General features: G+C 52.2%; 1 protein-coding gene across 2 annotated transcripts; it reads right to left on the reverse strand.

Moving 5' to 3' along the window:
* Positions 1-385: 385 nt before the first annotated feature.
* On the reverse strand, positions 386-8,165 carry LPCAT4 (lysophosphatidylcholine acyltransferase 4). Of its 2 annotated transcripts, XM_050797554.1 has the most exons (14): positions 7,962-8,165; positions 6,539-6,681; positions 5,991-6,211; positions 5,220-5,332; positions 5,041-5,101; positions 4,688-4,746; positions 4,451-4,485; positions 3,813-3,867; positions 3,603-3,685; positions 3,222-3,347; positions 2,735-2,867; positions 1,524-1,622; positions 1,003-1,159; positions 386-717 (listed from the first exon to the last, which is right to left on the reverse strand). In XM_050797554.1, exons 1-14 carry the CDS (start codon positions 8,073-8,075, stop codon positions 542-544), a joined length of 1,575 nt encoding a protein of 524 aa, XP_050653511.1. In that variant the 5' UTR covers positions 8,076-8,165; the 3' UTR covers positions 386-541. The 2 variants fall into 2 exon arrangements, with proteins under 2 accessions (XP_050653511.1, XP_050653512.1); XM_050797555.1 differs by lacking the exons at positions 5,991-6,211; positions 7,962-8,165 and having other exon boundaries at positions 395-717; positions 6,539-7,328.
* Between the last annotated feature and the right edge of the window lie 4,067 nt (positions 8,166-12,232).

Consider the following 12,232-nt stretch of genomic DNA (forward strand, 5'->3'; position numbering starts at 1 on the left):
AATCTCTAATGAGGACAGAACAAGAGGGAATGCGCTGAAAAGAGGTTCGCGAAGAAGTCTGTTAAAATGTACATATGGGAGATGACAGCAGGAGGGAGCATAGGGAACCTCAGTATGATTTCTGTACAGGAAGGAGCCCTGTCCATCTGATAGTGAGGAAGACTCATCCAGCTATGGCCAAGAGGATGAACCTTGGAAACCTTCGGGATCTTCCAACAGGCGTCCTACAACCATTCATCCCTTTCCTTCCCAAGTAATGATAACGTCAATGTGACTGGACTTCCTTTTTTTAATAGATATAGATTTATATTTATATATAAAATAGTTTTTTAAAAAAAAAAAAAAAAATCAACCAAACAAAAAATTAAAATCAACTTAAAAAAAAACAACCAAACAACAATAACAAAATTCAAACAGGAGCAGAGAGGGGCTGAGCGTAGGGGAGACCCCTGGCGCTGCCCTGAGGAGGAGGGGGTGGGGCTGAGGCACAGGGGAGGCCCCTGGCGCTGCCCTGAGGAGGAGGGGCGAGAGGCTGAGGCGCTCAGTCTCCCTTCTGCTTGGGTGCTTGCACAGTCCCGTTGGCCAGAGCAGTGGGGCTGCCTGGGGATGAGGCATTTGGTGTCTGGGAGGTGCCTCGAGAGGTGTGTGGGGGGCGCAGGTAGGTGCTGAAGAGCTTCCCATAGAGTGGGTCATGGAGGGAGAAGTTCTGGAACTGACCTGGACAAATCAGAGATGCGGAAAAGTGAAAAGATCTAAGAACGAGAAGAGAATCCCCGGCTCTTTTCTCAGAACTGAAACATCTTGTCCCTCTACTGTGTTTAACTTCTCAAATCCAGGTTTGTGTCCTCTCTTCCTTTCCAGCCTGTTCCTCCCAGCCTCACTTCTCACAGGCTCTGATCACCAGCACTGGTCACTAACCCTTGTTCCCTCCCAGCCCAGGGCTTTCCTGGATGCTGGCGGTGCCCCAAGTGCCCGTGCGGGGCTGAGAAGGCAGTGACTCACACAGGGACAGGCCTCGGCTGGGTCCTGCCTGGCACAGCTCAGCATGCAAAGCTGCGGCGGCAGGGCGGGGCGAACCCAGCAGCAGGTGCAGGATGGTGCTGAAGCCGGCTTCGCACAGCAGGCGGTGGGGCCCCTCTGCTTGCTCTTCAGCAAAGAGCTTGGGAGAGAAAGGGATGTGAGTCAAGTTCTCTCCTCGTGCCATGGCCTCACCCTGCCCCACAGACTGGCCTGACAGGCTCCTCCTCTTCCAAAAGGGTGGTGCACAAGCCTTCCCTGACCCTCAGTGCCCTTTCTGCAGAACTGTAGACTTTATAGCTTTTTCCGTCTTCTTCCTTCTTCTCGTTCCCAGCTAGGCCTCAACATAGAGGCTGGGGGTCTGCAGTTTTAGGCACTGTGGTACTCTGTTGGATACCAAGTGCCTACTATCTAGATGCTACTGGGAACGGCATACCAGAACAGGCCTCCTGGAGTGGGGTGAGCATAGCCACTAAGCACACCACCCCCCCGCCGCCCCCCAGTACCTCAAAGGCCAGACGAGTCAGCTCTTCCAGGTTCCTGCCCCCATCCAGAGCTGCTAGCGCAAGGGCCACATCTCGGAAGTCCACCAAACCCTTGGTATCCTGGAGTGAAAAAGAAACCAGGGCAATGCTGACTCCTCCCTCTTCTCAGCAAATAGTAGGGGTGATCCCTGTGATTGCTCCCCTCAGAACTGTGAGCCCCAAACTCTTTAGGATTGCTGGAATTTCTCTCAGGTCACCTGGAGACAAAGCCCTCCCACAAAGGAATCTCCTAGGAATGTCAGGGAATCCCTCAGGAACACTGAAGCTACCATGAAGTTTCTGACATGCCAGCGGACGGCAGTCCTGGTCCCCAGGCTAGACAAACTGGTTCTCTCTGACTCAGCCTATGCAGAAGAACTGGTCCAACAGACGGAAAGGGGGCCACAGGCATAATTTCTTATGAAAAACGCGAGGAGCATGCCTGCTATACCAGCTCCGCGGGAGACCACGGCATCTGAATTTGTTTCTGCTCTGCTACAGGCCAAGTCGGGGAAGCTCTTTTCAGGGACAGTCTGCCTCAATCTAATGAATCTAGGCACGTGGTCACTCTGTCCCGTCAGAGGATGTTGAGGGTCACATTCTGCATCTCAGATCAAAAAGCTCCTTGGGACCATTGTTGGTTGTTCATAAGCATTAAGAATCTTTTAGGACTTTTGTAAGTTGACCGGGGAACTTGGTTAAATCTTGAAATACACGGCTTGCTAAGAATCTTGAGAAAATTCCTCGAGAAGCTATAGGATATTTAAAATAATCTGCCCAAGTCCTACAGGTGCATCTGGGTCTCGAGCTCTCAACCATCTAACTGTCCAGTGTTGTTGCTTCTACGTGTCATCTTCCCAAGTAACCTTCATGGCTCTTCTTCAAAGACCCTCACCCAGCACCTCACAAGGTCTGATGATTCCCCACCTTTGCCACTCCCTCAAGTGGTTTCAGAAATTTATAGTCCTCACTGATTATTTCTACCTTGTTTGTCCTCATAATGATAACATTGCTCTTAATGCTTGATTAAAAAATGAATCTTCAGTGGATTTCAGGGGATGGCCATCTAACAACAGCTGTTAGAACATGCACTGAGGACTCCAAACTGTGAGTGACTGATACGGCCACTAGGAAACGTGTCAGCCTGGAGGGAAGCCTGGGTTCTGCTCTGCTCTTTGTTCCAGCTCCTTTACCTGCTGGAAGTAGCCAAAGGCACCAGCCACCGTCTGAGGATCAGAGAGCTGTAGTTGCCTGGCAAACTCTTCCTGGCTGATCATTCGACTCCGGCCTGGCTCTGCCCCAGCGTCCACATAGCCAGGGGACAGCCTACAATGGAATTGTTGAAGGCAGAGAGCTGTCTCAGTTTCCTTCTGGACACACCATCGAGCAGGACTTCAGCCCCAGTACCAAGAGTTCTACCAGTACAGGTTCAGCTGCTGTTTTTCTAAGATGTACTGACTCATAGTCCCTTGAGAGCCCTTCTTACTTTTTTCACCTGCGTTATTACATATCCTTCCATGTATTCCCCATTTCCTTTTATTTACTCCATTATCTTTCTTTCCAGATTTTTTCATTTTTAAGATTTTCCTTCCTGCTTCTCATTTCTCCCCTTCCTACTCTCTGTTTCTCCCTCTCTCTCTCTGTGACACTGCTCACACCCTCATTTTCAAAACCACTTACCCAGCCTTCCGGAGCACTTTTCCCAGTTCCCAGAGCTGTGGCTCCAACGCCACCTTCAGCCGGCCCACCACAATCACAGGCAAGCTCCCTACGAACTCACATTCGGTGGCTGGAATGCCCAGAGCCCTACAGGATGAAGAGGGATAGGATGGAGGGGAAGGAAGCAGAGAAACTTCTGAGGGTTGGTTCCTGACCCTGGCAAGCTGACCGGAGGAGTAGATCAGGCCCCTTTAAATCTCCCCTCCTCTGTCTCAGCTGTTCAACAGCCCTTCCCACTGCCTACTCCACAATCTATGCCTGAAAACCTTGCCCCCCCTCCACCCCCTGGTGGCTCCTTTGCCCTGTGCAACTGCTCCAGGAAATACTTTGTGGGGCACTCACTGTGCCATGACCCTCTGAACATTGTTGGCATAGAGGGTGGGGTCCCTGCTCTCCTCAGGGCTGGGGTGATACACAGGAAGGAACTGAAATACAGACACACACAATTCTTATCAGAACCTCAGAGTGAGGTATGACCACTCCCACCCTCTTTTCCCAAGGTTTCAGGAGTGTGAGATGTACATTCTCCCACCCCACCCACGGGAGCCATACCTCCACATCCACAATGCTGCAGGGCTGAGAGGCTGTGAGCCAGAGGACTTGGAGTCTAAGAGAAGAGAGATTTCGATGCTCACCAATCTCTAACTATGGGCTCCTTCCCTGGCTCCCACACCCCACTCCCCTTCCCCAACCCAGGTGGGGAGTGGGAAGAGTTCTGCCTGTTGATATGGGGATGGGCTCCTAGACATACAGTCAGGTGGGTGAATATGCAGTTGGGAGACACACGGAAGGGCCAGAAACGCGGTAGAGAACGAGAGCAGAGCTGCATGGATGTGCCAGAGGAAGAACTGTAGGCAAGAGGAGGTTTGAGTAATGGAAGAAAAAGGCAAGAGGCATGCTGATGGTGAGGGCTCTCAAGAAAGGATAATCGAGGGAGAAAATCACAGAAACACGGGAAAATAAGTGCATAGGAGCCATAATAACAGCAGGAACAATTTAGGTGGGATAGCTAATCTAAGCACAGCCAGATTATATGGGGACATCAGGGGGAAAGTGGTGTCTCCTCTAGAGTTCTCTCAGTCCTCACATGAAGAAGGGCCATTCACCTTGTCTGGAGATTGGAAGATGGGTCAGGAATTCTCTGATGGACCCCTGCTCCCCACCCTCACCCCAGAAACACCAGAACTCACACTCCAGGACCCCTCCATGCCCAGCTGGTGGTGTCCTATGGGAGAAACAGAGGTGAGGGCAGAAGAGCATTACTTTTTCCCCTGGAACTGGCCAATCACCTTTGAGCAGAGGGCCTGATCCCACCTCTGGTCACACCCCCAGTGCACATCCCACCATAGCACCAACAGTTTTCACTTATTTCCATTTGGGGTGGATTTGTGCTCCCCCTTTCCACGCTTTCTTGGACTAAGACTCACCAGACTGTTGGGGTAGCGGATGAGGACAGGCTGCACAGGCACCCCTGCGATGAAGGCTCCTAAATCCCATTTCCACCCCCCACCCCCACAAGGCAGAGGTTAGTACACAGAAGCAGGCAGAGGGCATGAGGTATGGAGGTCTGGGACAGTTCTCAAATGAGACACGGCTTTGCTCCACTCATTGATAATTTTCTCTCTGACTCCCCAACTTGTCAGCATTAGCTAGGAGGCCCCCTGTCTCCCTTCCTCTCCTAGCCCTCCCACCCTTCCACTTCCTGGGTTACTTCAGAGTCCCTCCCCAAATCTGGAACTTCTTTTTCCTACAGCCCATCACACATTATCATTGTATTCACCTGGTTTGAACTTAAGCAACGCCTTTTTGTTGGAACAGGTGCCCTCGGGAAAGAATAGCACCTGCGGGAAAAGAGCAGCATGAGGTGAAGAAGGCTGAACAAGACTGAGGAGAGAGGAAAGGGAAGCCTGTTGAGGAGCACATGGCAAGTGAGAAGATGGTCTTGAGACCCTTACCCACCTGCGGCCACTTGCCTCCTGAGGTGGCCCGCCTTCGGACCTCCTCCACCACTCTGCGGCGAGAAGCCGGGTCATGCCGGGATACTAGGATGGCTTGGTTGAACCGAAGAAGGGCTGGGTTTGGGAAGGATACAGAGAGGAATCACTTCATTCCTACCCAGGGGCAGTAACATCTGCAGCCTCCACTTCCTCAACAGTGTGAGAAGTTTCTGCTATCTTTTTTTTGTTTTGTTTGACACAGAGTTTCGCTTTTGTTGCCTAGGCTGGAGTGCAATGGCTGATCTCGGCTCACCGCAACCTCCGCCTCCTGGGTTCAAGCGATTCTCCTGCCTCAGCCTCCTGAGGAGCAGGGATTACAAGCATGGGCCACCACGCCTGGCTAATTTTTTTGTATTTTTAGTAGAGGCGGGGTTTCTCCATGTTGGTGGGGCTGGTCTCGAACTCCCGACCTCAGGTGATCCGCCCGCCTCGGCCTCCCAAAGTGCTGGGATTACAGGCGTAAGTCACCGCGCCTGGCCTGTTATCTCTTTGCCCTGGGACAATCCCTTTATAGTAGTTGTCCTTTTAGAGCACTGACCAGAACTCCCTCCAACACCTTCTCTCTGTCCCAGCCCTCAGAATTTAAGACTGGTTGACTAAGGGTGTTAATTGATATTTCACTTGCCAACAGTCCCTCCCCACTTGGAGGCCAGTTCTCTCCAGTGTCTTCATTCCTGACTTTTTTTGCCCAGAGTTGTCACCCTGCCCCTTCACCTGCTTTGAACCCTCTCACCTCCAATGACAGGAACAGAAAGGTTCTCAGCTCGGGACACAACTTTGGGCAGGTCACAGGGCAGCAGAACAATGGGGTCAAAGAAAGTGGAGTGTGGGGCAGCAACAAGGACAGGGGCTTGAAGGCGAGAGGCTCGCTGGCCGCGAACCCGAATCCGGAGGAAGCCCAGCAGGAAAAAGAGCAGGCGGCTCAGGCCTAGCACCCCGTTGTGGCACACAGTCCTGCCAGGGCAAGGCTGGGTATCAGCGGACGCAGTGGTTCTAACCCTCACCCGCCCCCAGGTTCAGGCACCGGGAAAGTAGGGCACCCCTCTTTTACCCTTAAATAGGATGTGACCAAGGGGCCAAGGTCTCTGGCCACTTTGGGACATACCAGGGCACATTACTTAGAGGTGAGGTCTGGGAACCACGTCTGAGCTTGGCTGACTCATCTCATCTACCCAAGCTAGACAGAATAGTTTCAGAATCCTCCCTTTTCTTCTTAAAGAGGGAGCAGAATAGACAGCAGAGAAGAGAAATAGGGTCTCTGGGGACTGATTCCCCACTTACTTCCTCCATCCTGTAATTGGCTCCTGAAGCTGCTCCTCACTAAGACCGGCCACTTGCAGCCAGGCAAAGGGCCAGAGGAGAAAGAGGACGATAAAGGCCAGAAGCACTCGGATGGGGGCCAACAATGCCCCCAGGAGGCAGAACTGCAAAGGGTGCGAGAGAATGCCACTTTAGAGCTTGGATATGCTCCCTCCACAGCATCCCTCTCCCACAAAGGGCAGACCCGGGAGCAAACAGCCATCATCCCTTGCATGTGACAGGTGGTGTGGGAACAGAAGAGGGGACTGGGACCCAAGGTGGGATGAAGATACCAATGAGGGCAAGAGGATAAAAGATTAATGGCATCAAGGGCCTTATTTCCTGTCTTTCAGTTGTTCCCTACCCCACTTATAAAACCGAACGTCATAAAACGCATCTAGCAGTTAGAGGATTTAATAAGAATGCAAGCGAAAGTGCAGGGCGCTGTGCTTGATGTACAGTAGGTTAGAGATTGGTCCTCCTCCCCCACATCTTGTTCCATAAATAGCTCCTATGCCCAACAGAAACCAGGTGCACAGATCTTCCCACTTCGGGCCTAGGAGGCAGAGGGTTGTAAACAGCGAGAGGTCCAGTTTTCAGGCCCCAGGTCAGTTTCTAACACTGCTCAACAGTAATCCTATAGTACTGGGGGATACGGGAGACAGGAGCTCGGCCCCACTCCGCATGGGAGAGGTTGCCAGGAGCCAGGGTGACTCCATAGGCTGCCTTGGGGAAGAAGCAGGTAAACAAACCTAGCCCCTGGAGCCTGCCTCCGGGGAGGTGATGACAGCAGAAACCTTGGACACTCCCTCCCCACACCACCTCCCAGTTCCCCTAGGCTGGCGCGGCCCTCCACTTCCTGTAGCCAACCTCCCTCTCAGCCTCCCTGCCCCCACCGGGAGGTGCTGCAGTGCGGGGTGGAGGGGGGTTGGAGGGAGTGGGAAGAGGGAGTGTAGGAAAGGGCACAAGGTCGCAGGCTCCCTCCCGGCCCAGAAACGTCTTCCCTCTAAGTCATGCCTCGGAGGAACACTCGGCACGCCCCCGCCCCCACCCCCGGCTTCCCGTAGCCTCTAACTCCATCCTAGCCATCCGGCTCTGCAGAATGTAATCCGCATTCCCCAGCGTCCTTCATCTCTCCAACCCTAGGGTCCCCTGCAGTCCTCCATCCCCACCTACTCAGTTCTTCCACATCTTCGAGCCTGTCTATCGCACAAGCCCGCAGTGTCCTCTCCAGGGCTCCTTGCCCACCCGCGGCCGCCCCCACGTGCGCATCCTCGGACTCCAGCTCCGCAAGCCTCTCAGCCATCTCCTTCTCATGGATCCCCAAGCCCACCTTTGCCAGGGCTCAAACGGCCCCATTTTCTATCCCCACGGGTCCTTCCGACGCCCGCTCCCTACACATTACCTTCACCCTCTGGAGGCGGGAGAGATGTAACTCATGCACGAAGGGGTTGGGGGATGCTGGGGGTCCGGGGGTGGGATCGAGGGGGGCCCAGTCCCCCGGACTTCCCTGGCTCATGGCGGGAGAAGGTGGGAGGGAGGGCACCCCAGCCCCGGCCCCGGCCACCACTCTGCAGAGCAGCTGCTGCTGCAGCAGCGGCGGCGGCGGCGCTCTGGCCCGGGCCCCGCCCGGTGCGGGCGGCCGAGGGGCGGGGAGCAGGCGGCGCAGCCCAGCCCGCCCGCGTTGTCAGGGCGCCGGCCGAGGGGCGGGGCTTCCAGCGCCCGGGCGCCCCTGCTCCCCCGCGCCCGCCGCGGCGCCCGCAGCCCCTGGGGCCATTGTTTCGCGGCTGCCAGGGTTGAAGCGGGCTACCCCTAGGCTTTGGCCCCTCAGTCGTTCCTCTCTGAAGACCTGGCCTCCGCCTCGGAGCCGGAGTGGGTCTTGGAGCTGGGCGCAGAGCTCAGAGTGCCCTCGGTCCCCGCCCGGGCGTCGAGGTCACCCCGCGAGCGCAGATCAGGGTGAGGCTCTTGGGTTGCTATGCAGGGAGGGACAGGTGGGCCGGATGCGGAGCCCGACGGCTCGGGGGTGAGGCGGCGCCCGGCTCTCCCTGTGGGCTCCTTGGCCGGGTCCGCGTCTCCTCGCAGGCGGACCACCTTTCCTTCCCGGTCCGGGGGACGCCATCGCGCGGGGACTTGAGGCACTTGCGTCCTCTGGCGGCTGCATGGCGCCCCGCAACTCTCCACCTCCGCGTCCTGCCTGTGCGAGGCAGGGCCGCCTTTACTGGTGTGAGGGTTGCTTGAACCCTTGAGGCGCCAGGAATCCCTAGTACACTGACCCATGTGCTTCCCATGAGCCGGACAAGGTCTGGCGGGGGAGAGGCAGTGGTTGCTAATCTCTGGTTCCTCTCTGGGTGAACGCCGAGGACACGGTAGTAATTCCCCTCACCCACAAGCTCCAAGCTACCCTAGGAAACAAACTCTTTAGCCTCAGGCCATCATTTGAGATCTGGGACCAGGGAATTAGGTGAACTCTGAGATCCATTGCCATGACAAAAGGGATAAGAGTTTCATTGCTTGAGAAAAGAATGTGCCAAAGTTCACTTTGTTTTATTTCTTCTGCCCAGTGAATGGCAGTTAGGGAAGGTGAAGGAAGACAGTGAAAGAAAAAGAGACCTCTCATAACCAATAGCGTTTGCTGCCACTGGCTTCTCCTTTAAACCAAACTCCAAATTAATCTCCTCCAAGAAATTTTCTGAGCCCAGGCTGAGAAGGTTGAAGGCTCATGCATCCTACTGAGACCAAGGAGCTGCACTGGGATATTTTTGTATAGAACACGGAGGTTCCAACACAAATACATCATTTCCAAATTTTATTTTTTTATAGATAGGGTCTCGCTATATTGCCCAGGCTGGTCTCGAACTCCTGGCCTCAAGTGATCCTCCCATGGGACTACAAGTAGTGAGCCACCGTGTCCAGCCCTTTTTTTTTTTTAAGCAGATGATTTCAGCTTTCTCACCAGAATGGAGAAAGTACAACCGCATTTATTAATCTCCCTTGCCTTGCCTTTGGGGAGAAGGAGTTTTGTGTATGTGTGTGTGTGTGTTTTGAGACGGAGTTTCACTCTTGTTGCCCCAGCTGGAGTACAATGGCGCAATCTTGGCTCACTGCATCCTCTGCCTCCCGGGTCAAGCAATTCTCCTGCCTCAGCCTCCCAGAGCAGCTGGGATTACAGGTGCCTGCCACCATGCTGGGCTAATTATTATTATTATTATTATTATTATTATGATGATGATTTTGGTATTTTTAGTAAAGACGGGGTTTTGCCATGTTAGTCAGGCTGGTCTCAAACTCCTGACCTCAGGTGATCAGCCCGCCTCGGCCTCCCAAAGTGCTGGGATTACAGGTGTGAACCACCAGGCCCGGTCTCCTGCAAATTTTATTTGATGCACACGTGTGTGGAAGTCATACAGAATATAAAAACTCAGAGAAATGGCCAAATGGTTGCTTTTATACCACCTTGAGGTTACAGAAAGAATGGGAGCTTGCATCTGGGCAAAACAGGTTTTGGTGGCAAGACAGGTTATGGGAGGGGGAGAAGAAGAGGCTTGGCTAGCAAAGACAGTCTTGGTGAACAAATGAAATCTCACAGAGAGTAGCCTTTAGAAGGAATAGATGGTAAAAGTTTCTGTCAGGCCTTTAAAGATGCCAGACTCTCATTTAATCTTTCCTAGATCTGGACAAGGGAGAGCACCAGAGAAAGCCTGTCTGCATCAATGCAGATTCTCTGCAGATGCAAATTTCCCCCACAAAAGACAGCTTTGCAGGCTTTCCCAACAGTCATCTCAAAATATGTCAAATTTGGAATGAAATTTTTTGGTGCTCTTCAAGAGCAATGAATACTATGAAAACCCAACTACAGGGGTAGAGTTTTGATAATCAAATATTTGCTAGTGTCAGTCATCCAGGATGAACTAAAAAGTTCATTTCTATGAATGAGTCATGAAAGCATCCACATTTCCCCTTTTTCTAGCCCCTCACCGTCTTTGCTATTATGGTGGCCTTTCTGCAGGCAATCTGAGAAGGGGCAACCCAGTTGTAAAGAATAACGTTAAGAAATTGATAATCTCTGGTAGCATCTGTCATTCCCTCCAAAATAGCCACCAGGCCAGACACGTTCCTCCTCCACCTGACCCCTGTATCTGTATCAGTCACCATTACCTGGGGGTAATGGAGACAATGACATATCAATGGAATTCTGGATTATTGGATAACATTAATCTTCTCTTGGAAGGGGGACCAGACAGAAGCCAGAAGTTACTCCTATCTAGACTCCCTCCCAACCTCGCATGTTTTTTTTTTTTTTTTTTGAGACGGAGTCTTGCTCTGCCACCCAGGCTGGAGTGCAGTGGCCGGATCTCAGCTCACTGCAAGCTCCGCCTCAAATAAAGCAGTCAGCATTCTCAGCATTCTTTTCTTCTTTTTCTTCTCCTCTTCCTCCTTCGCCACCTCCTCCCCTTCTTCCTCCTCCTTTCCCTTCTCCTCTTCCCCTTCCCCCCTTCTTTTTCCTTCTTCCTTCTTCTTTCTTCTCTTCCTCCTCTTCATCCCCTCCCTCCTCCTTTCCCTCCTCCTCCTCCTTTTCCTCCTCTTCTCCTCATCCCTCTCTTCCCCTCCTCCTCCTCTTCCTCCTCTCCCCTTCCTTCTCTTCCCCCACTTCCTACCTCTCCTACTCCTCTTTCCCCCTCTCCTCCTCTTCCTTCTCCTTCTCCCCCACTCCTACCCCTCCCACCTCCTTCTCCTCCTCCTTCTTTTAAATAGAGGCAGGGTTTGCGTTGTTGGTCTTAAACTCCTGGGCTCAAGTGATCATTCTGCCTCAGCCTCCCAAAGTGCTAGGATTACAGGTGTGGGTCACTACTGGTGGTCTGTCCTTTTTAAATTTTTAATTATATTAATTTTTCATTTCTTTTTAATAGAGATAGGGTCTCACTATGTTGACCAGACTGGTCTGGAACTCCTGGTCTCAAGCAATCATCCTGCCTCAGCCTCCCAAAGTGCTAGGATTACAGGCATGAGCCACCACACTAGGCCAAGATTTATTTCTGTTATGAACTGAATGTTTGTGTCTCCCTTCCCCCCAGTTCATATGTTGAAGCCCTAGACCCCAATGTGATGGCTATTTGAAGGTGGAGTCTCTGGGAGATTGGGTCTAGATTAGGTCATGAGGGTAGGACCCTCATGATGGGATTAGTGCCTTTATAAGAAGAGAAAGAGAGAGAGAGAGAGATCTTTCTTTCCATGAGTACACATGGAGGAAAGGACATGTGAGAAGACAGCTGTCTACATTATCTGAAAGTCGGCTCTCACCAGACACCAAATCTGTAGGCACCTTGATCTTGAACTTCCCAGACTCTAGAACTATGATAAATAAATTTCTGTTGTTTAAGCCACCCAGTCGATGGCATCTTATTACAGCAGCCTGAGAAGATTAAGACAATGTCTTAAAAGTTCTTAGAGACGATTCCATAGCTTTATCTATTATTTAAAGGAGGGTAGGTTTCTGTACATCTTGTGTTTTCCAAGCTAGTTCCAATTTTATAATTTCATTTTTTTCAATTAAGGCAATTCATACATGCATAGTTACGCATAATTTTATTTTTATGCTTTTTTTTTTTTTTTTTTTTTTTTTAGACAGAGTCTTGCTCTGTCTCCCAGGCTGGAGTGCAGTGGCGCGATCTCAGCTCA

This window comes from Macaca thibetana, chromosome 7 (genome assembly GCF_024542745.1).
Source record: "Macaca thibetana thibetana isolate TM-01 chromosome 7, ASM2454274v1, whole genome shotgun sequence".
In the NCBI taxonomy this organism is placed as follows: domain Eukaryota; kingdom Metazoa; phylum Chordata; class Mammalia; order Primates; family Cercopithecidae; genus Macaca; species Macaca thibetana.